Source organism: Trichechus manatus, unplaced genomic scaffold, assembly GCF_000243295.1.
Source record: "Trichechus manatus latirostris isolate Lorelei unplaced genomic scaffold, TriManLat1.0 scaffold00001, whole genome shotgun sequence".
In the NCBI taxonomy this organism is placed as follows: Eukaryota; Metazoa; Chordata; class Mammalia; order Sirenia; family Trichechidae; genus Trichechus; species Trichechus manatus.
The window spans coordinates 23,603,076-23,628,128 of record NW_004443937.1 but is presented as its reverse complement, the minus strand read 5'-3'; the positions used below and the strand labels follow the sequence as shown (position 1 = coordinate 23,628,128).

General features: G+C 40.9%; 1 protein-coding gene across 1 annotated transcript in view; it reads right to left on the bottom strand.

Moving 5' to 3' along the window:
• Positions 1 to 23,424, bottom strand: part of LOC101359063 (zinc finger protein 501) — a 68,170-nt gene extending 44,746 nt beyond the window's left edge. The window contains exons 1-4 of the mRNA XM_004368445.2: positions 23,338 to 23,424; positions 20,962 to 21,276; positions 19,590 to 19,758; positions 7,784 to 9,318 (exon numbers count right to left, since the gene is read on the bottom strand). Coding sequence (XP_004368502.1) covers positions 8,072 to 9,318; positions 19,590 to 19,758; positions 20,962 to 21,153 — 1,608 coding nt within the window. The 5' untranslated portion in view covers positions 21,154 to 21,276; positions 23,338 to 23,424 and the 3' untranslated portion in view covers positions 7,784 to 8,071. Of the gene's footprint in view, positions 9,319 to 19,589; positions 19,759 to 20,961; positions 21,277 to 23,337 lie in introns of the transcript that reaches the window.
• Positions 23,425 to 25,053: the final 1,629 nt, after the last annotated feature.

The window sequence follows — 25,053 nt, the reverse complement described above, 5'->3', positions numbered from 1 at the left end:
ACTGACCACCTTATTTCTCCAAATCCTTATTCTGCTGCTCCCCACTCCCATGGCTTGTATCTCATCACTCTCCGAACAAGCCCTGATCTTTTTCTTTTAGTAACTTTTTCCCACCTGATCATACAAGTAACTCAGGTTCACTGTAGAAAATGTACATAAGCAGGAAAATTTAGCCACTGTTAACACCTGATGTGTTTATTTCCTTCCGGTCTTCTCTATGCTGTACATTTTAGAAAACTGGGCTCTGTCCACACAATTTTATTCTGTACTTTACATTTTTCACTTAATATTGTGAGAATTTTCTATTACTACATATTCTTTCAAATGTGAGTTTTAGTGGTTGCATAATATTCCATCATCAGTTCCCTATTGTTAGTCATTTTGTTTCCATTTTTTTGTAAAATAAGTAACACTGACATGTATATAAATCTTTGTCCAACTATTCATTTTTAGAATAGCTTTTTAAAAGCAGTTATCAGCATTTTTTGAAAAATGGTTTAGCTCCCCTAAAATGATAATAATGGATTAAAATGGTTTTAAATATACAGATAACAATAATGGGATAAGGGGTTTCAACACATTTCTGGAAGATGGAAATGGACAAGTGGTAACTGAGAAAGTTGGGTGGAGGAAGTGGTGGCTTGGAGAACTTGCTGAGGGTGACACAACCGAAGGAGGTAGATGATCTATCCTGCACAACCACAGAGAGACTTGGGACCTGGAAACCCCAGGTACAATGAAGGGTGGGAGGGAGACATGAGGCTAAAAACGAGAACACTAACTGAAAGTCTGTATAAGAACACCAGACTCTTACCCAAGGTATATGGCCAAAAGAATTGAAGGGAGGATTGCAACAGAAAACTCATAGAACAATGTTCATTGCAGCACTATTCACACTAGCCAAAAGGTGGAAACAACCTCAATGACCATCAACAGATGAATGGATAAACAAAATAGGCTACATACAATGGCCTATCAGCCCTAAAGAGAAATGAAGTTCTCATACATGCTAAAACATGGATGAACCTTGAAAACATTAGGCTGAAAGCAGTCAGTCATAAAATGGCAGCTATTATATGATCCCACATATATGAAATATATAGAACAAGCTAATGTATAGAAACCAAATCTTGTTAGTGGTTACCAGGAATGGGAGGGAAGGGAAAGCCAGAGTCATTGTTTGGGGATAATGAGTTTCTGTTAATGGCGGTAGAATAATTTGGAAATGGATAGTGATGGTTGCACAACATGATGAATATAATCAATGTCACTGTACACGTAAAATCAATGTACATGTATAAAACGTCAAATGTTGTCATAAGTATTTTCAGTTTTATATATTTCGTTGTTATTGTTGAGAATATACACAGCAAAACATACATCAGTTCAACAGTTTCTACATGTACCATTTAGTGACATTTATGACATTCTTCGAGTTGTGTGACCATTCTCACTCTTTTTCTAAGTTGTTCCTCCCCCATTAACATAAATTCACTGCCCCCTAAGGTTCCTATATAATTGACAAATGTATTTTTACCACAATAAAACAATTAAAAAAAAAAAAAACACTTGACTCTTCTCTCCCACTCCTCTAAGCCCTTACAATAGCCAAATCTCAGATAAAAACATCAGAGGATTCTTTTCCCAAAGAAATCTATAAGCCCCAGACAAGAGATGTCAGCTTTCTGGCATTTTGAGGTCTCCAGAGAAATATCCTGATACCCACCAATAAACCTAGAAGGGAGCCTTTTAGTGGGTAAATCCCACTACCATGCAATTGGGTTAATTGCCCTGTGAAGGAAGGAGAAGATAATTCAGGTGACAGAAAAGGCTTTAACTCAGAGATATTTGTGGGGTATCCTTAAACAAGAACTGTACGTTATAAAAAAGGAACACAGAGAAAACAAGAAAAACCTCTTAGAAATTAATTACTGCCATAATAAAAAAAAAATTCATTGGAAAGCTTGACATATAACACAGGGACTCTCTCAGAAAGAAGACAAGGAAACAGAAATGGGAGAGAAAGTAATAAAGGATCAATCCAGGACGTCTGTCATGGTTTGTTATGTCCCCCAAAAAATGTGTGTATCAATTTGGCTAGGCCATGATTCCTGGTACTGTGTGATTTTCCTGTATGTTATAAACCTGCCTCTATGATGTTAATGAGGGAGGATGGGTGGCAGTTGTGTTAGTAAGGCAGGACCTGATCTACAAGACTGGATTGTGTCCTGAGGCAATCTCTTAAGACATAAAAGACACAAGTGAGCAGTGAGAGGGGGACCTCATACCATCAAGAAAGCAGTGCCGGGAGCAGAACGCGTCCTTTGGACCAGGGTCCCTGCACAGAGAAGCTCCTAGTCCAGGGGAACACTGAAGAGAAGAAGGCCGACAGAGAGCAAAAGCCTTCTCCTGGAGCTGATGCCCTGAATTTGGACTTTTAGCCTACTTTGACTATATGGAAATAAACTTCTCTTCATTAAAACCATCCACTTGTGGTATTTCTGTTATGGCAGCACTAGATGACTAAGATAAGGTCCAACATTTTATGGACAAGGACTCCAGAAAGAGTAGAAACAGAAAAAAATATGGAAAGGGAGAACTGTCATACAAACACACAAAATTTTCAAGAGTAGAAGTACTTGAGTCACTAGATTAAAAAATTCCATTAAGCACATTATGGAACTCAGTACACCAAGAGGAGGCTTAAAAAGCTTCCAGACACTGGGGTGGGGAAAAAGATACAATAATATACTGTTTGCTGATTGTCAAAAAAGAACCACACTGGAATCAGACACCTCATTAGCAATGGTGGGTGCCATAAGTCATTAGTAAGGCCTTCCAACTTTTAGGAGAGTGATTTTCAACCTAGAATTCCACAGCCAAACTATCAACCGAGTATGAGGACAGAGAAAGACGTTTAGATATATACTCAACAATTATTTCTTGCACATACCCTTTCTTTCAAGTGACTTGAATATGTGCTGCAGTGAAATGAGGGAGTAAACAAAGAGAAGATGTAGAATGCAGGACAAAATGGAGCCCGGTATAACAACTGAACAGCAGAATGAACATCAAGGACATACTGGAGTAGGAGGCTGGAGGTCCCTGGAAGGCACATATCCAGAAAAAAGAGGACTCAACAGAATATCTAATTGGATGGAGAATTCGAAAATAATTGAGGATACACAAAAAGCAACTAATACAATGCAACTAAAAATGTTAGCAAGAGCAGAAAGTTGTTCCCAAAAGGAAATATAACCATACTATGATACTTAAATCTGCAGTGAACAATATTTACAACATCCACACTATTTATTTTCAACTTTTTGAATGAACCAATAAACACAGAAGACTATGATTACAGAATAGAATGCAAGAATGATCAGACTTGACAATATCAGAAGCAGGGTAATGGAATATGGGGGAAGGAAGGAAGTGAAGACTACATTCCACATCTTACAAAGTGGGGAATTAAGATAATGTCTATAGTTACTACAGTAAAATTAAAGATATAAATGCAATAATTTATTTTCTCCTGATTATAAAATTCCTGCTCCTTATAGAAAAATGAAAATTATTTTTTAAAACAACTTTTAATCACCCATAACCCCATCATCCAGAGGACTTGGGTTTGAGTCTAAGCTCTGCAATTTACCGTCTGTACGGCTGTGAACTAGTCACCTAGCCACTTATAACATTTTGTTGTATTTCCTTGGGGTAACTTACCCACATGCTTTTAAAGTGCATATAGCATATGTAACAGTAACAGCATACGAGAACTGTATATACGTACAATTTTGAATCCAGATTTCACTTTCAAACATAAAGCAAAACTCTGGATACATATCATCACATCATGCTCTTTGATAATTCTAAATGTTCAGAAGGGCCCCAATCCAGCTTGGTCAGGAAGCAGTCAGAGGTTTCCCAGAGATGGGAATTGAGCCAAATCTTAAAGAAACAAGATTAGGCAAAGCAGGTGGTGAAGTACTACAGGTGCCAAGGACTGTCTGTGCAAGGGCACAGAGGTCAAGCACGTGCCTCTAGACTGCAGTGAAGGGTGAATGGGAAGGGATGATGCTGCGAAGAGATTATGAAGGGCTCAGTAAATCATATTAAGAAATCTGGACATTCTTCCCACAGTGACATGAGAACAGGCTTTGGTATATGTTGTTTGCTTTGGTGCCTCAGAATCTAGCACAATGTCTGCCACAAGGCAAGTGCACATTATATATTTTTGGAATGAATGATTGATACATAGGAAGCCAGAGATGCCTTCTGGGTTTCCAGTCTGGGTGCTTCAGGGAGTGGGGATAATGTTGTCATTTGTTAAGGAAGGGAACCCAGGAGAAGCAAGATTTAAAAGGTCATGTGTCTGGGTGACATCGTTAGAAATTCCATAGTCTGATCCTTTTTTTAAAATCGTCGCAGGAAACTATGTATTACATTCCCAGGTGAGACTTTTCACCCTAGAGAATCCATGGATTGGCTCCAGAGAGCCTGTACAGCCCCACAAACATGCAAAACTATACATGCAATGTGCATTTCTCAGGGAGAGGACCCACAACCTCCATCAAGTTCTCATAGGGTCTTGTGACCCCAGAAAGATGAGGCATGGATGGAGAAGTGACAAAGCAACAGATGTGGGAAAGGCAAGAAAGGGAGGGGATCAAGAGCACAGAAGAGGGATTAGCTTTGATGGACAACACCTTTTCCTGAACTCCAAGAAATGAATTCAGGGTTATGTTTGAGTGTGTATGTGTACGTGTGAGGAAGTCTTTCTCTCTTGTGCTCCCAAAGACCTGTACATGACTTCATGTCACTGTGCTCCACTTCCACACCTGCTGGCTCACTGGAGGGTTAGGACAGGCTTTATGGCTCTTCCCCTAATGCCCATAACCAGGCCTGGCACACAACTCTTTGTGGGATGAACTAAGTGATAGCTCTTGGCAATTTAAGAAAATGAGGCTTCAAAATTCCATCCACTTCTAGCAAGACCAGCCAACAGGGAAGGGAGGTGACCCACAGGAACGAGAAAACTTAAGCCAACTCTGATCATGAGGGGTAGTCACGCCTGCCCTATTAGAAACCATAAAGAAAATGGTGGGTTATAATTTATTTTGAGGGCTACAACTAAACTCAAGTTTGGAGGGAGAGTTGTAATTAGTGGGGGAAGAATCTGAATCTAATAAGCCACTAAGCTCTCATGATTTGTGCAGGATGTGGGGGGTGGGCGGGGCGGGGCAGGTTTTGAACCTGGGTGGAGGTTTGTGGAAACCCAGATCCAGAGATGAAATACAAGTCAAAACGTAAAAAGTCATTTTGTTGAATGAGAAACATAAATGTTATGTAAAATCTAGTTTGCTCATATAAATTAAATATTTGGTATAGTCAATTAAAATAAAATTAAAACAGTAAGTTTGGTCTTAGAATTTAACATCTAATAGTCAAAGGTCTTCAACATCCAGTCAATGGGGAGTTCGTGTCCTGTTTTGCTGAAACCACATATAACACTTTCCCATATATATCCTTATAGTAGGGCCACTCAGCACCCCCCCCCCCCATTTGATTATAAGCAGTGGCACATAACCTTGGCTGCATATTGCAACCACCTAGTTTTTTTTTAAAAAAAACAAAGCTTGGGAATAGAAATTTTAAAAAGTGCCCTAGGTGGGTCTAACCTGTGATAAAGGTTAAAAACCACTGCTTTAAGGTAAGGTTAGGTCAGTTAATTCTCAAACCTAGCTTTGCATCAGGAACACCTGGACAAGTTGTCTGAACTACCTATTAATGGAAACCTTTAGCCAGGAAACCAAAATCATCAATGGCTGAGTATTCAATGATAAGGATGAATATGACAGTGAACTATAAGAGTTTAGCAGTCTAAATGGTCATAAATTCCATCTCCTACCTTCCAGTACACTTTTGGCCTCTTGGTGGGTCATGGTCACATAACTATTCCAAAGCTTCAGACCTCTCTCCCTTTGTTCTAAGCTTCCTTATCAGAGAGAAAACTTAACTTGTTCCCTAATCTCAGCACAGACATGGTGTTACCTTTGGGTTCCTCCACTCTCAGACACAGGGGGACAGAAACAGAGTCATGAACTGTCATGGTCAGTGAGGGCATGGGCACTTTTAATTCTCAACTTTAAATCCTTTTGATTTCCTGTATTTGTGCCTATGATTTAGAGGGAAACTAGGAAAAGAAGTTGCACATGCTTTGATAAAAGACTGTGGTTGGAAGGGGAAAAACGGCAAGAAATAAACAAGCATTTTCACATATGCTTTCTATATGTGAAAGTGCTCTGTAAATTACCATGTTGATATTTAGTATTACAAACATGGGACAATAATTGTATGGGACTTCTGCATGAGAATTGCACCAGACTGCTTATTGCACTTTACATGCTGAGCCACTGGAATGGAGGGGAGAAAAACCTAGGGATCAGGAGACCCAGAGTCCAATCCTCGGATTTCCTGCTTTCAGGTCACACTGCCTAAGCACACCCCAAGATTAGTCACCGATGCTTCCTCACCTGAAAACGAAGACTACACGCCCCCTTCTGGTGCTCCCCCACAGGTCTGGATGGAGATGACAAGTGGTTACAGCTACAGACTAGCAGCATGGCAGAACAGAGAATCTGTCCTCAACTTGAATATGGACTCTACCACTTGCTAGCGATCTGTCAGTTAAATGACCACTCTCAGGTAAATGGGGGCACACACCTCCTTCAGTGTTACAAGGACTACTGGCAAATGATCTACATGAAAGCATGAAGTAAATGCTAGGTACCATCATTCTATACATAAACGTACACAACAAAGAATAAAGTTCTATATAAATACAAGGCAATATTATTACCTAACACTACCTATTGCATAGTTTTATAAATTATTTTTTCAGAAATAAAGGTTTAATGTCAAGGCTTTACTCAAAATAAGGCTTAGCCTACCTTAGCCAATTTTTTCATACTTCTAAAAGTTCCCATATTCCAACATCTCTGAACTTCTCAAAATCCAAATTAAGATCTTAGGAGCCCCACCCTGCCTCCTCCCTCACCTTTCACATCCCTCGTTGGCCCTCTCAGAATTAGAAGAACTCTGCCATTTCCTTTAAAGACCATCCAGAAGATGAGACTGACACCCAAACTGGGCCCTGGCTGGGCCTGAGCAGAATGAGAGCAGAGACAACTCAGCCATGCCACTAGGCAAGCTTTATTCTTTGACTCTTATCCGGGAAGGGGGCTGCCAGTAGCATCTCATACAAATAGAATGTGATGGTACTTGGGGATTGTTTTAATTTTAGCAAATGAATACAGTCCAGCAGCCTTGGTGGCCACTGTGTGGTGTCTCCATCCATCCTCGAGTGCTTAGCCATGCAGAATGGGGAGTGGACAGAAGACACTGGTCAGAGGTCCCCAGAGCTTTACCACACCAAGGTTTAGGAGGCACAGACATGAGAGAAAAGGCTATTTCCTACTTTTGTCCATTCTATGAGCAGTAGACAGTTAATATTTTTGTTTTGGCTGGTTTGTTTTTTTAAAATTACCTAAGGAATGGAAAGCTTATAAACTTTCATAAGTGGGTTGTTGTTGAATTGCTACCCCAATGGGTCTCCTTAACTAGACACTGCTTAACTTGAAATATTAGAATACAAGGCTCAGAGCTCCAGAATTCAACCAGTTGAACTTAGCTCCAGAGTGAAACCAGTAACCTGCCTGTTTGCTTAAGAAGTTATCAAAGTTTTTAAAAACAAAATTAAGCAAAAAAGGCTTTTCCCCAGATGAGAATCTTTACCCTAAGAAAGCCACATTTCATTTCAGGGCACATTCCATTTTAGGGTACAGTTAAAAAAAATAAATCCTTGCCTTTAAGTTCTTAGTTTTCCTTTTTAAGTTAGCTTCTGAAATGTTTATCTTGTGTATTGTACTGCATTCTAGAAAACATAAGCCTTTACGGACATAGAAGGCCTCGTTTTTCTCAAGGGAGGAAGAAACCGGCGAAGAGGTGTCTAATTTGGGGGGTCGTAGGTAATGATCAATGCCTGGAGGTCTTTCTCTTCATCTGTGTGTTACTCGACAAGATGGGTTCTGTGATGTCTCATGAGGTGCGAGTTAGAAATGAAAGCTGCGCCACACTTTGCACATTCGTAGGGCTTCTCCCCAGTGTGGGTTCTCTGGTGCACGGTGAGGCTCGACCTCTGCCGGAAGGCCTTGCCACACTCATTACACGTGTAAGGTTTTTCCCCATTATGGATTCTCTGATGAATAAGCAGGTACGAGCTACACGTGAAGGCCTTCCCACACTCATTACACACGTAAGGAAGGTCTCCACTATGAATCCTCTGGTGGACAATAAGGCAAGAGAGCTGACTGAAGGCTTTCCCACACTCACTGCAGTCGTAAGGTTTCTCTGCAGTGTGGATTCTCTGATGCACAATTAGGTGTGAAAAACAACTAAAGGCTTTCCCACACTCTTTACACTCATATGGCTTTTCACCAGTATGGCTTCGCTGATGAACAATAAGATTTGCACTCTGGGTGAAGGCTTTGCCACAATCATTACAGGCAAAGGGCTTCTCCCCAGTGTGGATCCTCTGGTGGACAATGAGGTTTGAGCTCCGAGTAAATGTTTTCCCACACTCATTACATTCATAGCATTTTTCGGTAATGTGGACTTTCTGGTGCCGAGCAAGTTGTGAGCTGTAACTGAAGGCTTTCTCACACTCATTGCACTTAAAGGTTTTTTCTAAGGAGTGAATTTTTTGATGCACAGTCAGATTTGAACTCTGAGTGAAGGCTTTCCCACATTTTGAGCAAACATAAGGTTTCTGTCCAGTGTGGATTCTCTGATGCACAACAAGGTTTGCACTCTGAATGAAGGCCTTCCCACACTCATGACATTCAAACGGTTTCTCTCCAGTGTGGATTCGCTGATGCACCACGAGGTTTGCACTCTGACTAAAGCCCTTCCCACACACATTACATGTAAAAGGTTTCTGCCCAGGTTGGATTTTCTGATTTTTAAGAGGGCTAGAACTAAGGTTGTATCTTTCCCCAGAATTCTGCCATTTCTGGTCTCCCTCTTCTTTGAGGCTTTCAGGGAAGTGACAGTCCTTCACTGTCACTTGTCTGAAATCTTTCTTTTCCCTCTTGATTCTTTGCCTCTTTAACAAGTTCCCCTTTTCACAGGCTTCTCCTAACTCAGGTTCTTCAGGGTCAGCTTTCTGGATTCTTCCTGGTATTATGAAGGGTTTTTCTGCTTCATCACACATCTCAGTTTTTAGAATCAATGACTGCGGGTTCTTGATTTCAGCATCTGAAACAAGGAAAAGAAAATACAAATGTCAAGTTTTTCTGGTCTAGAAAAAAAGTAGGATCAAGACATAAGGTCAAGAAGTGACTTCAGTGTCTCTCAAAAGTGACTTCATCCAAAAAAAAAAAGAGTCCCTTCTCATGTTACCTCTCTTCAGTAGGTTCTTCTGCTGGATCTGTACCCTCCCCCCCACCTAGAGCAGATTCCCGATTCATGGTCTTTCCAGCACTTCTGCTTACCTCCGTGAGACGGTAAACCCACTGCCTCAGGCCAGGGAAGGCCACTCTCTAGACAGCTCTCCTCCCAGATGACTTATCTTACAATTAAGACTGCCTATGAATGCCACTAACAGCCCCAGTGGCGCAGTGGTTAAGTGCTCAGCTGCTAATCGAAAGGTCAGTGGTTTGAAGCCACCAGCACTCCACGGGAGAAAGATGCAACAGTCTGCTTCCATAAAGATTTACCACCTTAGAAACCCTACAGGGCAGTTCTACTCTGTCCTACAAAATTGCTATGAGTTGGAATCAGTTTGCCAGCAATGGGTTTGGTGTTTTTCTTTTTTGGTTTATGAAGGACACCAGCCTCTCCCAGCCTTGCCTTCTTACTTCAGCTACTTAGTGTGAATTTGCTTAAAGCCCTCAAGTTAATTGGGGTTATTCCCTTATTTCCTACCTGGATGACAAGAGGGCCACAGCAGGCAAAAGAATCTGGAACACTGAGGCTGTGCAGCATAGATGATAAGAACATGAATTCTGGAGCCAGGCTACCTGGGTTTGAATCTCTGCTCTACCATTTCACAGCTGCGTGACTTTGGCCCACTTACTTAAGTTCTCTGTGCCTCAATGTCTTTATCTCTGAAACAGGGTCAATAACAGTATCTACCTCATAAGATTATGAGAGGGTTGACTGAGTTACTCTATACAAACTGCTCAGAACAGTGCCTGTAACACAGGAAGGGCTGTGTGAGTCTGCGGTGACTTTCAGCCTGACTGACTGATAGTGCTGTGGACCAAAGTGCCAGGGGTCCAGGAGGAAAGATGAACCCTTAGGGAACAGGAGTTACTATGGAAATAGAGGATTTCACTAGAAGTGTTAAGAAAGAAACTGAATGTAGTAAACAGCCTAGACTTGTGTCAAGAAAAGTTGAACATTTTTTAGTTTGAGATGTGCATAGCCTGCTTCACGAGAACACCAAAACATCCTAAAGTTCTGAAAGTTTTGTCTGGCTGCTCTAGAATGCCTCAGAACCCTAATGGGGTTCTGTTGTCAGTGACATTACCGTTCTTTATGTTTATCTCTTCTCCATCCTCCCCACCACCTCCGAACCTGGAATGTGCACCGTGCAGCCCATCACTGGCAGAGAGAAAGCTTAATACATGTTTTTGAATTAAACCCAGCTCAGCAAAACTGCTCAGGTAATAAGGCAATGAAACGATGACCAGCAGGAGTCGGAAGCAGGCCTTCAGAGGAGGGAGGAACTACCATTGGTGCTGTCAGCTTAGAAGCAAGCAGAGGAGCTGTGGAGCTGCAGACCGTGCTGCAACTGCAGCAGGGGAATCTAGCATCCACCGGAGGGAAGCATCCTGAGGCAGAGCCCAGGGCAACCCTCCACCCAGTGAGAAGAGTGGAAGGGACAGGATGGTACAAAGCAATGGGGGGGGGGGGGCAGGAAAACAGCCCAGTTTGGTTGCCCAGTCAAAACTATAGGAATCTGCAATGCTATCATAGTGATTCAGACAAGATGGGCAATGATGGAGAAAGGAAATGTCTGAGCACTGAATACAGCAGAGACTAGAATGTGACAGCCAGAAAAATCTTTCTGGTTATCTCTATTCCTACTTTGCTGATGTCTCTCTCTTTTTTAATCTATTCCATTTTTCTCCCCTTAGTTTAGCTGCTCTATTTTTTTTTTTTAATTGTACTTTAGGTGAACGTTTACAGAACAAATAGTTTCTCATAAAACAATACACATATTGTTTTATGACACTGGTTAACAACCCCACAACATGTCAACACTCTCTGTTCTCGACCTTTTTTTTTTTTTTTTGGTGAAAATATACATAGCCAAAGATACACCATTTCAAAAATTTCTACATGCACAATTCAGTGACATGGATTATGTTCTTCCAGTTGTCCTGCTAGTCTCACTTTACATGAAAGTTCACAGAACAAAAGAGTTTCTCATTAAACAGTACACGTTGCCCTATGACAATGGTTAACCACCCCACTACATGTCAACACTGTCTTTACTCAACCTTGGGTTCCCCTATCACCAGCTTTCCTGTCCCCTTCTGCCTTCTAGTCCTTATCCCTGGACTGCTGTGCCTCATTAATCCCGTTTTGTTTTATGGGGCTGTCCACTCCCTGGCTGAACGGTGAACCTTGGAAGTGACTTCACCACTGAGCTAGAAGGGTGTCTGGGGGCCATACTCTCAGGGTTTCTCCAGTCTCTTTCAGGCCAGTAAATCTGGTCTTTTTTGTGTGTGTTAGAATTTTGTTCTACACCCTTCTCCAGCTCTGTCCAGAAACCTCTGTTGTGATCCTGGTCAGAGCAGTCAGTGGTGGTAGCCGGGCACCATCTAACTGTACTGGACTCAGTCTGGTGGAGGCGTTGGTAGCTGTGGTCCATTAGCCCTTTAGACTAATCTTTTCCTTGTATACTGTTCTTTTCATTCTCCCTTGCTCCCGATGGGTTGAGACTGGTGGAGTATCTTAGATGGCTACTCACCAAGGTAGAATATAGAACATTGTCTTTATAAACTGTGTTATGCCAATTGAGCTAGATGTTCCCCGAGACCATGGTCTCCACAGCCCTCCGGCCAGCAATTCAGCCCCTCAGGGAGTTTGGATGTGTCTACGGAGCTTCCATGACCTTTCCCTGTACAAGTTTGCTGGCTTCCCCAGTACTGTGTACTGTCTCACCCTTCAAAGTTACCACTAATCTACTGTCTATTTAGTATTTCCCCCCCACCCCCATCCCTCATAACCAACAAAGATTGTTACTTTTTGTGTGTAAACTTTTTCATGAATTTTTACAAGAGAGGTCTCATACAATATTTGTCCTTCTGCGATTGACTTACTTCATTCAGAATAATGTCCTCCAGTTTCATCCATGTTATGAGATGCTTCGCGGATTCATCATTGTTCATTATCGTTGCGTAGTACTCCATTGTATGTATGTACCATAGTTTGTTTATCCATTCATCTGTTGATGGGCATCTACGTTGTTTCTATCGTTTTGCTATTGTGAACAATGCTGCCATGAACACGGGTGTGCATACGTCTACTCATGTGATGGCTCTTATTTCTCTAGGATATATTCCTAGGAGTGGGATTGTTGGATCGTATGGTATTTCTATTTCTAGCTTTCTAAGGAAGCACCATATCATTTTCCAAAATGCTTGTATCATTTTGCATTCCCACCAGCAATGCATAAGGGTTCCCATCTCCCCGCAGCCTCTCCAACATTTGTTATTTCCAGTGTTTTTGATTTGTGCCAGTAATGCCAGGGTGAGATGGTATCTCACTGTGGCTTTAATTTGCATTTCTCTAATGGCTAGTGAACATGAGCATTTCCTCATGTGTCTGTTGGCCGCCTGAATATCTTCTTTGGTGAAGTGTCTGTTCATTTCCTTTGCCCATTTTTTTAATAGGATTAGTTTAGCTGATCTTGTATCTTCTCTCCTATCTTATTTTTTTCCACTACCTCTTTCTCCTACTTCCTCTTTGTCACCTTCTTCTCCTGGTTTATATTTTAGCTTTGTGTGTATGTAAAATATTCTGATTTTTTTTCCTACACACTTTCCTGTCTTTTATTTTGCACAATGCTTTCTTCTCTTTCATGTTTGCTACTATTCTTCATCATCTACATCACACCTTATTTTCCCACCCTTCTAACATCTTCCTTGCTTCTTTTCACTTCCTTCTCCTTTCTTTAGCTCTCCATCACTGACACTGAGGCTTCCCATTCTCCACCAAAAACATCTCTCCCACAGCAACAGAGCCCACGAAAACTTGAGTTCACAAATGCAATCCCTCCCCTGATCTTCACTCCTACCCTCCTTACTGTCAAATTTAGAATACAGGTAGTCCTCGACTTACGATATATTTGAGTTACAACAAACTGCACTGATGACTATCTTTTTTTTTAACACATCTTATTGTTAGTAACGTACTACGTACAATGTTACAGTGCGTAATTTGCTGATATCATTCTCAGATGTTCACTTGCAGATGTTCAAATTTATGATTTACTGTTCAAAACACTGCTGTCTTTTGAAATGAAAACTAAAAAAAAAAGAAGAGGTATTTGACTTACATCAGAACCGACTAATAAAAGTCATCGGAACAGAACCCTGTCGTAAGCTGGGGACTACCTGTATTAGAAAGATGTGAAAGATGAAGACTATTGAATAGATTAGCACCACTAACAGAAAAAATTCCTAATATCTGTATAATGCTTTAAGTCAAAATTATTATAGAACAGGGTACAACTGTAACCTAGAAGGTCTTAATGTAAGTGGTTATTTAACAGTTTTATCAGAAGAATGAAGTAAGCTCTATGGTCTTAGCAAATACCCAGAGTCTAACACAAGTAAAATAAAGGCCTATCCTGTGTGTGCTCAAGTTTAAATCTCCTTGGGCCAAAGATTAATTAGCCAGTAACCCGGGACTTGTAACCTACACTTGCTTGAGACGGTATTTTCCTTTTTTGGGATCTGGTAAGATTACTGTAATCTTTTCTAGGAAAGTACAAAAAAAATGAATGAACTAAAAATTCACTTTGTGTGTAACTAGAATATTGTTGTTGTTGTTAAGTGCTGTCGAGTCAGCTGCAACTCATAGTGTCCCTATGTACAACACAACTAAACACTGCCAGGTCCTGCCCCATTCTCACAGTCCTTGCTATATTTGAGCCCGCTGTTGCAGCCACTGTGTCAATCTATCTCATCAACAGACCTTCTCTTTTTTGCTGATCCTCTACTTTAGCAAGCATGATGTCCTTCTCCAGGGACTAGTCCCTCTTGATAACATGTCCAAAGTATGTGAGACAAAGTCTCCTCACACTCGCTTCTAAGGAGCATTCTGGCTGTACTTCTTCCAAGACAGATTTGTTCATTCTTCTTGCAGTCCATGGTATATTCAGTATTCTTCGCCTACACCATAATTCAAAGGCATCAATTCTTCGGTCTTCCTCATTCATTACCCAGCTTCCGCATGCATATGAGGCAACTGAACACACCATGGCTTGCGCCAGGCGCACCTTAGTCCTCAAAGTGACATCTTTGCCGTTTAACACTTTAAAGAGGTCTTTTGCAACAGATTTGTCCAATGCAATCTGTCATTTGATTTCCTGACTGCTGCTTCCATGGGTGTTGATTTTGGATCCAAGTAAATGAAATCCTTGGCAGCTTTAATATTTTCTGTTTATTATGATGTTGCTTATTGGTCCTGTTGTGAGGATTTCTGTTTTCTTTATATTGAGGTATAATCCATACTGAAAGATCTAGTCTTTGATCTTTATCAGTAAGTGCTTCAAGTCCTCTTCACTTTCAGTAAGGTTTTGTCACTTGCATATTGCAGGTTGTTAATGAGTCTTCCTCCAACCCTAATGCCACATTCTTCTTCACACAGTCCAGCTTCTCTGCGTATCTGCTTAGCATACAAATTGAATAAGTATGGTGAGAGGTTACAATCCTGATGTACACCATTCCTGACTTTAAACCACACGATATCCCCTTATTCTGTTCAAACAGCTGCCTCTTGGTCTATGTATAGGTCCCACATGAGCACAAGTGTTCTGGAATTTCCATTCTTTGTAATGTTATCCATAATTTATTATGATCCACACAGTCAAATGGCTTTGCATAGTCAATAAAACACAGGTAAACATCTTTCTGGTATTCTCTGCTTTCAGCCAGGATCCATCTGACATCATCAATGATATCTCTCATTCCATGTCCTCTTCTAAATCCGGCTTGAATTTCTGGCAGTTCCCTGTCAATACACTACGGCAGCTGCTTTTGATGATCTTCAGCAAAATTTTACTTAAGAGTGATAGTAATGATATTGTTTGATAATTTCAGTATTCTGTTGGATCACCTTTCTTTGGAATAGGCACAAATAAAGATCTCTTCCAGTCAGTTGGCCAGGAAGCTGTTTTCCAAATTTCTTGGAATAGACAGGTGAACACCTACGTGCTGTGCTGTATGCCTTTGTTGAAACATCTCAATTGGTATTCTGTCAATTCCCAGAGCTTTGTTTTTTGCCAATGCTTTCAATGCAGCTTGAGACTTCTTCCTTCAATACCATCAATGCTTGAACATATGCTGCCTCCTGAAATGGTTGAAATGTTGACCAATTCTTTTCGGTACAGTGGCTCTGTATTCCTTCCACTTTCTTCTGATGCTTCCTGTATGGTTCAGTATTTTGCCCATAGAATTCTTCACTATGGCAATTCGAGGCTTGAATTTTTTCTTCATTTCTTTCAGCTTGAGAAATGCCGAGCACGTTCTTCCCTTTTAGTTTTCTAACTCCAGGTCTTTGCACATTTCATTGTAATACTTTGTCTTCTCAAGCCACCCTGTGAAATATTCTGTTCGGCTCTTTTACTTCATCATTTCCTCCTTTCACTTTAGCTACTCTACATTCAAGAGTAAATTTCAGAGTCTCTTCTGACATCCATTTTGGTTTTTTTATTTTTTTTTCAATTGTGCTTTAAGTGAAAGTTTACAGTTTGAGTTAGTTCTTCATACAAAAATTTATATGCACATCGCTATGTGATCCTCGTTGCTCTCCCTATAATGTGACAGCACATTCCTCCTTTCCACCCCCGATTTCCCATGTCCATTAAAACAGCTCCTGTCCCTTTTTAGCTTCTCATCTCACTTCCAGACAGCAGCTGTCCATTTAGTCTCATGTATCTACTTGAGCTAAGAAGCACTCTTTTCATGAGGATCATTTTTTGTCCCATAGTCCAGTCTAATCTATGTCTGAAGAGTTGTCTTCGGGAATGGTTTCAGTTCTAGGCTAATGGAGAGTCCAGTCTTTCCTGTCATTTTAATGACCTTTTGTTTTCTTCATGTATGATGTCCTTGATGTCATCCCACAACTCATCTGGTCTTCAGTCATTAGTCTTCAATGCATCAAATCTATTCTTGAGATGGCCTCCAAATTCTGATGGGATATACTCAAGATTATATTTTGGCTTCTGTGGACTTGTTTTAATTTTCTTCAGCTTCAACTTGAACTTGCATATGAGCAATTGATAGTCTGTTCTGCAATCAGCCCCCGACCTTATTCTGACTAACGGTATTGAGCTTTTCCATCATCTCTTTCCACAGATGTGTCAGTTCGATTCTTGTGTTTTCCATCAGGTGAGGTCCATGTGTATAGTAGCTGTTTATGTTGTTGAAAAAAAGTATTTACAATGAAGAAGCCGTTGGTCTTGCAAAATTCTATCATGCGATCTCTGGCATCATTTCTACCACCAGAGGGCATATTTTCCAACTACCAATCCTTCTTGTTTCCAACTTTTGCATTCCAATCACCAGTAATTATCAATGCATCCAGACTGCATGTTCGATCAATTTCAGACTGCAGAAGTTGGTAAAAATTTTCAATTTCTTTATCTTTGGCATTAGTGGTTGGTGTGTAAAATCTGAATAATAGTCATATTAATTGGTCTTCCTTGTAGGCATATGGATACTATCCTATCACTGACAGCACTGTACTTCAGGATAGATCTTGAAATGTTCTTTTTGATTATGAGTACGACACCGTTCCTCTTCATTTTGTCATTCCCGGCATTGTAGCCCACATGACTGTCCAATTCAAAATGGCCAGCACCAGTCCATTTCAGCTCACCAACGCCTAGGATATGGATCTTTAGGTGTTCCATATCATTTTTTACTTCCAATTTTCCTAGATTCATACTTTATACATTCCACATTCCAATTATTAATGGATGTTTGCAGCTGTTTTCTTCTCCTTTTGAGTCGTGCCACAACAGCAAATGAAGGCCCCAAAAGCTTGACTCCATCCACGTCATTAAGTTTAACTCTATTTTCAGAAGGCAACTCTTTCCCAGTTGTATTCTGAGTTTCTTCCACACTGACGGGCTCATCTTGCAGCGCTATATCAAACAATGTTCTGCTGTTATTCATAAGGTTTTCATCGGCCAATTTTTTTAGAAGTAGATTGCTAGGCCCTTCTTCCTAGTCTGTCCACCATGGGTGACCCTGCTGATATCTGAAATACCGGAGGCATAGCTTCCAACATCACAGCAACACAGAAGCCACCACAGCATGACAAACTGACAGACGAGTGGTGAAACTAGAACATAGGCGCAGTAGTATCTTTTAAAATCAATAATTTTTCATTTTTTTTTTTTTTAAAGAAGAGATTTAAAATCTTAAATGAGCCTGCTATCAGAGCTGCTGAATAAGTGTTCTGAGACATGTAAGGTAATCTGATTTACTAAATTTGTAAGTCCAATTCATTAGATTTACAAGAGCTTATCAGGATTCTATTTACAGGATTTGTAAGTCTGCTTAGACATTTGAAATATTTTAAAGAATTTGATATATTAATTTGAAATTCTATTTTGAAATAGTTAAGGAAATTTGATATGTAGATCAAGTTAAATGCTTAAAAATCTGAATCTGTAACTTGCAACTTCACATGAATTAAATAAAAAATGTAAGTGTTCTCTTTTTAATACAAATATTTTTAGATATATAAATGAAACAAAAATAACTTATGCTTAAAGGCTTTAAAACTTGGTTTTTTAATGTAAAGCTTTAATAAACTCAACATTAATTAAAACACAGGAAACTGTAAATAAAACTTCCTCAGACATTAAAAATCCAATACCATGTCAAAGGACTTTCCGAAGGACTTTCATGTATATGATTTTATCATCAAGATGAAGCTGTTCTCCCCCATCTGTGTGGGAGCTAAACAAGGGCCAGGCTCTGTCTTATTCACCGCTATATCATCAGCATCTATCACACTGCCTGGCACATAGTAAGGCCTCTAGAAATCCCACATTTATGGAATGAATACACACCAATTTACAGAACAGGAAATGGAGGTACAGAAAGAGAAGGGACTTGCTAAAGGTCAGAATTATCAGACGCACGCAGCAACTAGAATCAGATTTCTTAATTCCTAAACTCAGTGTTCCCACCATTACCTGTGGCCATGGAAATAGGTAGCAGCACAGAAAGGTTAAGTCTTGGGTGGAAATAGGGTCTTGAGGTAAGAGGCAGAGAAGGAAAATAGAGGTCGTTCCTGATGGATGGGTGCAGCTGTTGGATAAAGCAAGGAGACAGAAAAGAAGTGACACACGGGGGAAAGCACCAGAGAGAATGGAGCAGAAAACTATAAGTGGGGAACACAAGCTGCTGAGAATTTGGGGGATACTAATTAAAGAAGCAACAAAAAAATGAAAGGTGGAGGTCCTAACCTTCCCCACAGCATTGGTTAAAGAAAGTCGTTTGGTCCCCAAATGCCTAAGGTTTTGACTAGGGAGGAGGGTTCAAAATATGTAGACACAGCCCTGTATTCATGCAGATAAAGAAAATGTGTGTGCTAGAGAGGCCTTGCCAGTGATCCAGGTAACCACTCCTACAACACAGGGCTCAGGGTTACCACATTCTTGACCCATGGTTACATGTCACTCTCCCAAGACACGGTTCCACCACTGCTAGTTAGACTTGTAGAATGAACTTCCCTTCCCCGAATCCCGGCTTAGAGAGAACCAGGAGATGAGCCATCAATATCTGCCATAAAGACCTAGTTTTGAACGTCATTATGGTGGACACAGCCCCTCAAAATCATCTAAAATTTGTACAAAAGAGCTATGAAAACAGAGTATCTCCATTGCATTTTCTCAAATCACCACAAAAGCTCACCTGTTCTACTTTAGCTATCTTCTCTTGGCAGGCTTACCAACCTATGGTCACCACAAAGCATACGAAGGGGACATATGTCTACATGTGTGAGTGGATATGAAACCTGCTAAACAATAAACTCAATAAAAAGGTGAATTCGGAGTTCACCAGTGTCTATCTGGTGTCTTGAGACTGTGTGGGAAAAAAAGGACCGTTTCCTTTGACAAATGCATAGGCATCTCTCAACATTCCACTATCCAACTTTCCCTGACACTTTCAATACCTGAAGACTCCCTGTTGTTCAAACTAGGAGACTAGGCCCCCACGGCCTCTGAGAAACCCCAATGGTCAGATGCTGAATCAGAGGGTTGAACTTACCTAGAGAAGTTATGTCTCCATGAGTCTCCAGTATCTCACTCTTGGCTACGATCACCTGAGCAGGCACCCCGTTGGCCCCAGGTAATGAGTAGCTGCCAAGAGGTGAACCAGCCGGCACCTCCTGTGTTGCTTTCAGGATAACTGCCATGTCCCAGAACATATTCTGACCCTAGAGACAAGCAGGACAGGTGAGTTTATGAGGGGAATGGTGGTGGTGGCAGGGGGTACATGATTACAGCAACCAGAGCCTTGAGGACAAGAACACAGGTACCTATTCCTGGAGGCCACAAAACATAACAGGAAAGGAAAAGGAAGTCTGTCTCTTCCAATCCCCAAGTTGAGCTGAGCAGAGAAGTAAGCCTGCCACTTCTTACCTGTCACTTTGATTTCACCTCTTTGTCCACTCCAGCCTCCATATCTAACCTGCCAGTGAATATGTGACAAGAAAGTCCCCGGGGAGATTTTTCATAGAACAATCTTTTCTCGGGTCTAAAGAATCAAAGAAGCAAGGTTCTGATCCTATAATTACAGAGGCTCTTGGGAACCTCTGCCACCATTTGGTTAGTAATGGTAAGAGATGTCTTTGAAAACATTAGGGACCACAGCAGAGTTTACAGCCTTGCTTTTCAAAGTGTGGTCCACAGATCAGTAGGATCAGCACCCCTGGGAGCTTGTGAAAAATGCAGAATCTCAGACCACACCTCAGACTTCCTGTGTTTTTCAACAAGATCCCCAGGTGATGAGGATCATCTATAGCAATAGGTGATTCCTATGCACATTAAAGTTTGAGAAGCACTGTCGGAGTTGTCAAACCCTGTCTGGAATCACCCGAACAGCTTTAAGGAATACAGATGCCTGGGTCCCAGATTCTGATTTATTGGAATGCGGTATGGCACGGGCATCCAAACCAAAAAGCAGTCGCCTTCTAGTCAATTCTAACTCATGACAATCCCATGTGTTGCAGAGTAGAACTGCACTCTATAGGGTTTTCATGGCTGTGACTTTTTCGAAGCAGATTGCCAGGCCTTTCTTCCAAGGTGTCTCTGGGTAGGTCTAAACCACCAACTTTTCAGTTAGTTGCCTAGCACTTAACCAACTGCACCACCCAGGAACTCCCAGCAGGGGTAACAGGATTTTATAAAAAGTTCTTCTGGTAGTCATAATGAACAGCAAGGTTTGAGAACCACAGGTTTACAGAAGATACTGAATGTCCCATCAATCAGAAAGAAACATTTCTATTATATTCCAAAGGACTAAAGGCCAGAGTTCTAGCCAGGAAACGAGACTCCAGATGGGGAAGCAGAGTCTCCAGAAACCACTCAAGATCGTCTTCAGGTCTGTCTTCCCTCCTTCATCCCAGGCCATCATTTACCTTTTCCTCCTGTTCCGATGCATCAAGACCTGTCTGAGCACCCTCCCCATGGGCCCAGGCTTTGATGTTGTCAGAGTGCAGTTGTTGGCTGGACACCTGACCCAGGAGATTTTCTTCTTCCTCCTCCTCCTTTTTCACTGTCACTGGGCCCCAAGAGGCCAGGGCCACAGCCTCTCTCAATTCTGCAGTCATCTTCTCTGCTCAGCTGGGAACTTCTATAGCTGGGGGCTGCCCAGCAGAGGTCAAGCCCCATCTAATCTTTAGGTTTCAAGAGCTTCTTCTTGAGCTTCTTCCAAGGGTCAGGATGAATACTGTCTACTGGGAAATCAGAAAACATTATTAGCACCAACAGAGGTTTGCCTGGATGCCAATTAGCCCACAGGCTAATTTTGCCAGTGCTCAGGCAGCTGCCACTCTAGCCTAGGGAATGTTTTTCTCCTCCTTCATAGGATGAAAGGGGTTGGGCTGAAAACATGCAGTCTGTCCCCTCAATAATCATATTACAAATGGCTTTATATAATATTTACTGATTTTTTTCTGATTATAAAACTAAAATTTCTATTGTAAAAAACGTGAAAAATACAAAAAATGATTTAAAAAAAATCACCTCAGGTCCCCCTCCAAAGAATAACCACTGTACAATCATAGAATTTGAGACTTTTTTTTTTAAGGGAAAATCTCCAAGCATACCAATGATGATTTTATCAGCCTTCTTGTTGTTTGACTCAGAGGATATGTATTTTAATAATTGCCATCATAGTGTTTTTAAAGAAGGAATATTACAACACAAAGATTTTGCACTGCCAGGATACACAATAGTGTGGATAAAAGAATCTCAAGGAAAAGACTGGGAGTCTGTACACCAACATGTTAGGAGTACTAATTATCTCTGGGTGGTATAATTACAGGTAGTTTTGAGGTTCTTTCTGTTTTTTACACTTTTCATTATCTTCCAAATGTCCTGTGAGACCTCTAATATACGAAAAATAGATTTTTCATGTTGCTATTCTTCATGCTTATTTTTTAACAATTGCACAATAATCTATGGTATTGATAAATTTTTGTCCTCACTGAAAAAGGATCGAGTACTACAGAAATATATAAAATTAAATATATGTCCTACACAACACACACAAACACACACACTCTACATTATCAGTCTAGTGGGGATCCTAGTCTCTTTTCTCTGGATTTAAATACAGAGATATACACCTTCACACATACTGCTTTTTAAAAACATACTTTAGATCATCCTTGAATATTGTTTGTCAACCTGCATTGTCTGTTTCCTGAACTCAATTCCCATCGTCCAAAATAGTCTTACAGACGTTTCAATGTGGTACATATAGATCTATGTCTTATGGCATAGTGCTCTAAATTATGGTTATATAATAATTTACTTAACCACTCCCTATTTATGCACCATTCCTTTAGCAAAAAGTTTTTATTGTTTCCAGTTTATTTTTTCAATAATTAACATTTAAAAATTCTGGGCAAACAATTTTTTCTTCTGCTAAATTATTCCTTTAGAATAAACAGAATGATTGCTGGTTTCAACGATTTTTATGATTGGTATGTATTGCAAGATTGCTTTCTAAAAGGATCACACCAGATTATACCACCACCAATTTAACAGTACCCCTTTATCATAGCCAAGCCAGCAGGGCTTATTGTTTTTTAGATTTGTGAGTAGGAGTAAAATAGCCTTACTATTTTAGCTGACTTCTATGAAAAGATTTTAATTTTTCTTTCTATTCCTCTTTAGATGTTTTATTAGAAAAGGATGTTAAATTTTATTAAACCCTCTTTTGTAGCTTTGAAAATCATATGCCGATTCATATTTAACTTACTGAATATACTGAATTTCTTGAAGAGCGTAATACTGTCATTCCTGCGTCAAAACTTAATTCTGGAGGATTATTTTTTCCATGACTAGCTGAGTTCTACCTTGCAGGAAAGCCCTTAAGACTAGTCCCACTTGGTATGTACGTGGGATTGCCTTCCTCGAGTCCTATCAGATTTCTGATAAGACCCATATCTGCCTCCAGGTTAGTATCAAGGGCTTCCCTTCCAACGCCCTTTTCCCATTTCCAAACGTGGCAATCTATCCTCTCCACTTACAGGACCCTCGTGGCCCCGTCGCCAGGATCTGGCTGGCCCCTAGGGCGTCCTGCATCCATTCTCCCCCGAGGCAGGCCACCGGCAGGAAGGGGCCTGGTTTCCGAGCAGGCGTGGTACAGAGCCGCGCCAGGACAGAGAGCTGGGGTCCCCGAAGGTTCTCGTGGGAGGACACAGCGGGATGTCCCTCACACCACCGCCCCTGGGCTGGTCCCTCCTCCGCTCCTGATACTTGTGCCCGCCCCACGACCCGCTCACCGTGCACCGCGGGAAGGCCCAGCCGCAGCTCACAGGCTCTGACGCAGGAGACCAACAGGCCAGGACCCCTAAGCCCACCGGTGTGAGAACAATGACCGGACAGGAAGTGCCTCGGGATGGGCTTCCGGCTCCCCAAATCGCCCGGCCGGTCTCTCTAGGAATCTCGGAGGTGCTTTCTTCTCGATGGGTATCCAATACAGCCCCAGACTAAGGGCGAGCACAGAAGTGATAGAAAGAAGGCGCGGGTGATCTGTGGCCTTGAGTCCCAGGAAGCAGGCATCCCCAGGCTGGGAAGGGGCACTCAAGCGGGCGCGCGCCCGGGAGCCTGAAGCGTCAAAGCAGTAATGTGTAGAAAGCCCTGATAATTTCCTCCAAAACGTTTTATTTTGAAAATACTAAGCAGTACAGAAAAGTGGAAAGAACGGTACAATGAATACCCGTATCCTCCATCTAGATTCAACAATTAACATTTTGCTGTTTTTTCTCTCCATACTTAAAAAACAAAAAACCCCAACAATTTGAAAGTTGCAGACATCAAAACACTCCAGTATGCATCATTTAAGAATATTCTCCAAAATAAGAAATACCATCACCACAAGTAAGAAAATTTGCAATAATTCCCTATTATCATCTAATATACAGCCAGACTGAAATTTCCCCAACTTCCTAAAATGTATTTCATAATTTGGATTTTCTAAATCAGATTCACTCACTGCATTTGATTATAGGTCTTCAGTTTGGTATTTTAACTTTTTATTTTGAAATTATAGATTCACAGGAAGTTGCAAAGATATATTACAGTTTCTCCCAATGGTTACATCTTATATAATTAAAGTACATTATCAAAATCAGGAAATTGGCATTGTTGTGTGTAGATTTTCATAACCACCAACCCAATATCAATCAACTGTTCTATCACTGCAAAGATCTCCCTGGTGTTACTGTTCTGTAGTTAACACCCATACCCCTCCCTCCAGCATCCCTAACTTGTTTTTCATTTCTAGTTTTGTCGTTTTGAGAGTGTTATATGAATGGACTTGTACAATACGTAACCTTTTGAGATTGGCATTTTTCAGTCAACATAATTCCCTTGAGGTTCATCCAGTTTGTTTGAGGTATCAACAGGTCATTCTATTTTTCTGCTGACTGTGAATATTCATGGTATAGATATACCAGCTGGTTTTAACCATTCACCTGTAGAAGGATATTTGGGTTGTTTCCAGGTTTTGACTATTATAAATAAAGGTGTTATGAACATTCATACATGGGTTTTTGTGTGAACATTAGTTTTCATTTGTCCGAGATAAACGCCCAGGAGTGCAATTACTGGGTAATATAGTAAGTGCATGTTTGGTTTTATAAGAAACTGTCAAAATGTTTTCCATTTTATATTCCCCACAATGTATGAGATTTTTTCCACCACATTCTTTTTTTTAAATTTTTTCCCATACAAAAATTTATATGCACATTGTTATGTGACTCTAACTGCTCTCCCCATACTGTGACAGCGCACTCCTCCTTTCCGCCCCTGATTCCCCATGTCCATTCAGTCAGCTCCTAACCCTCTCTGCCTTGCCGTCTCACCTCTGGACAGAAGCTGCCCGTTTAGTCTCTTTTATCTACTTAAGCTAAGAGGCACACTCCTCACGAGTATCACTTTATGTCCCACAGTCCAGTCCAATCCCTGTCTGAAGAGTTGGCCTTGGAAATTGTTTT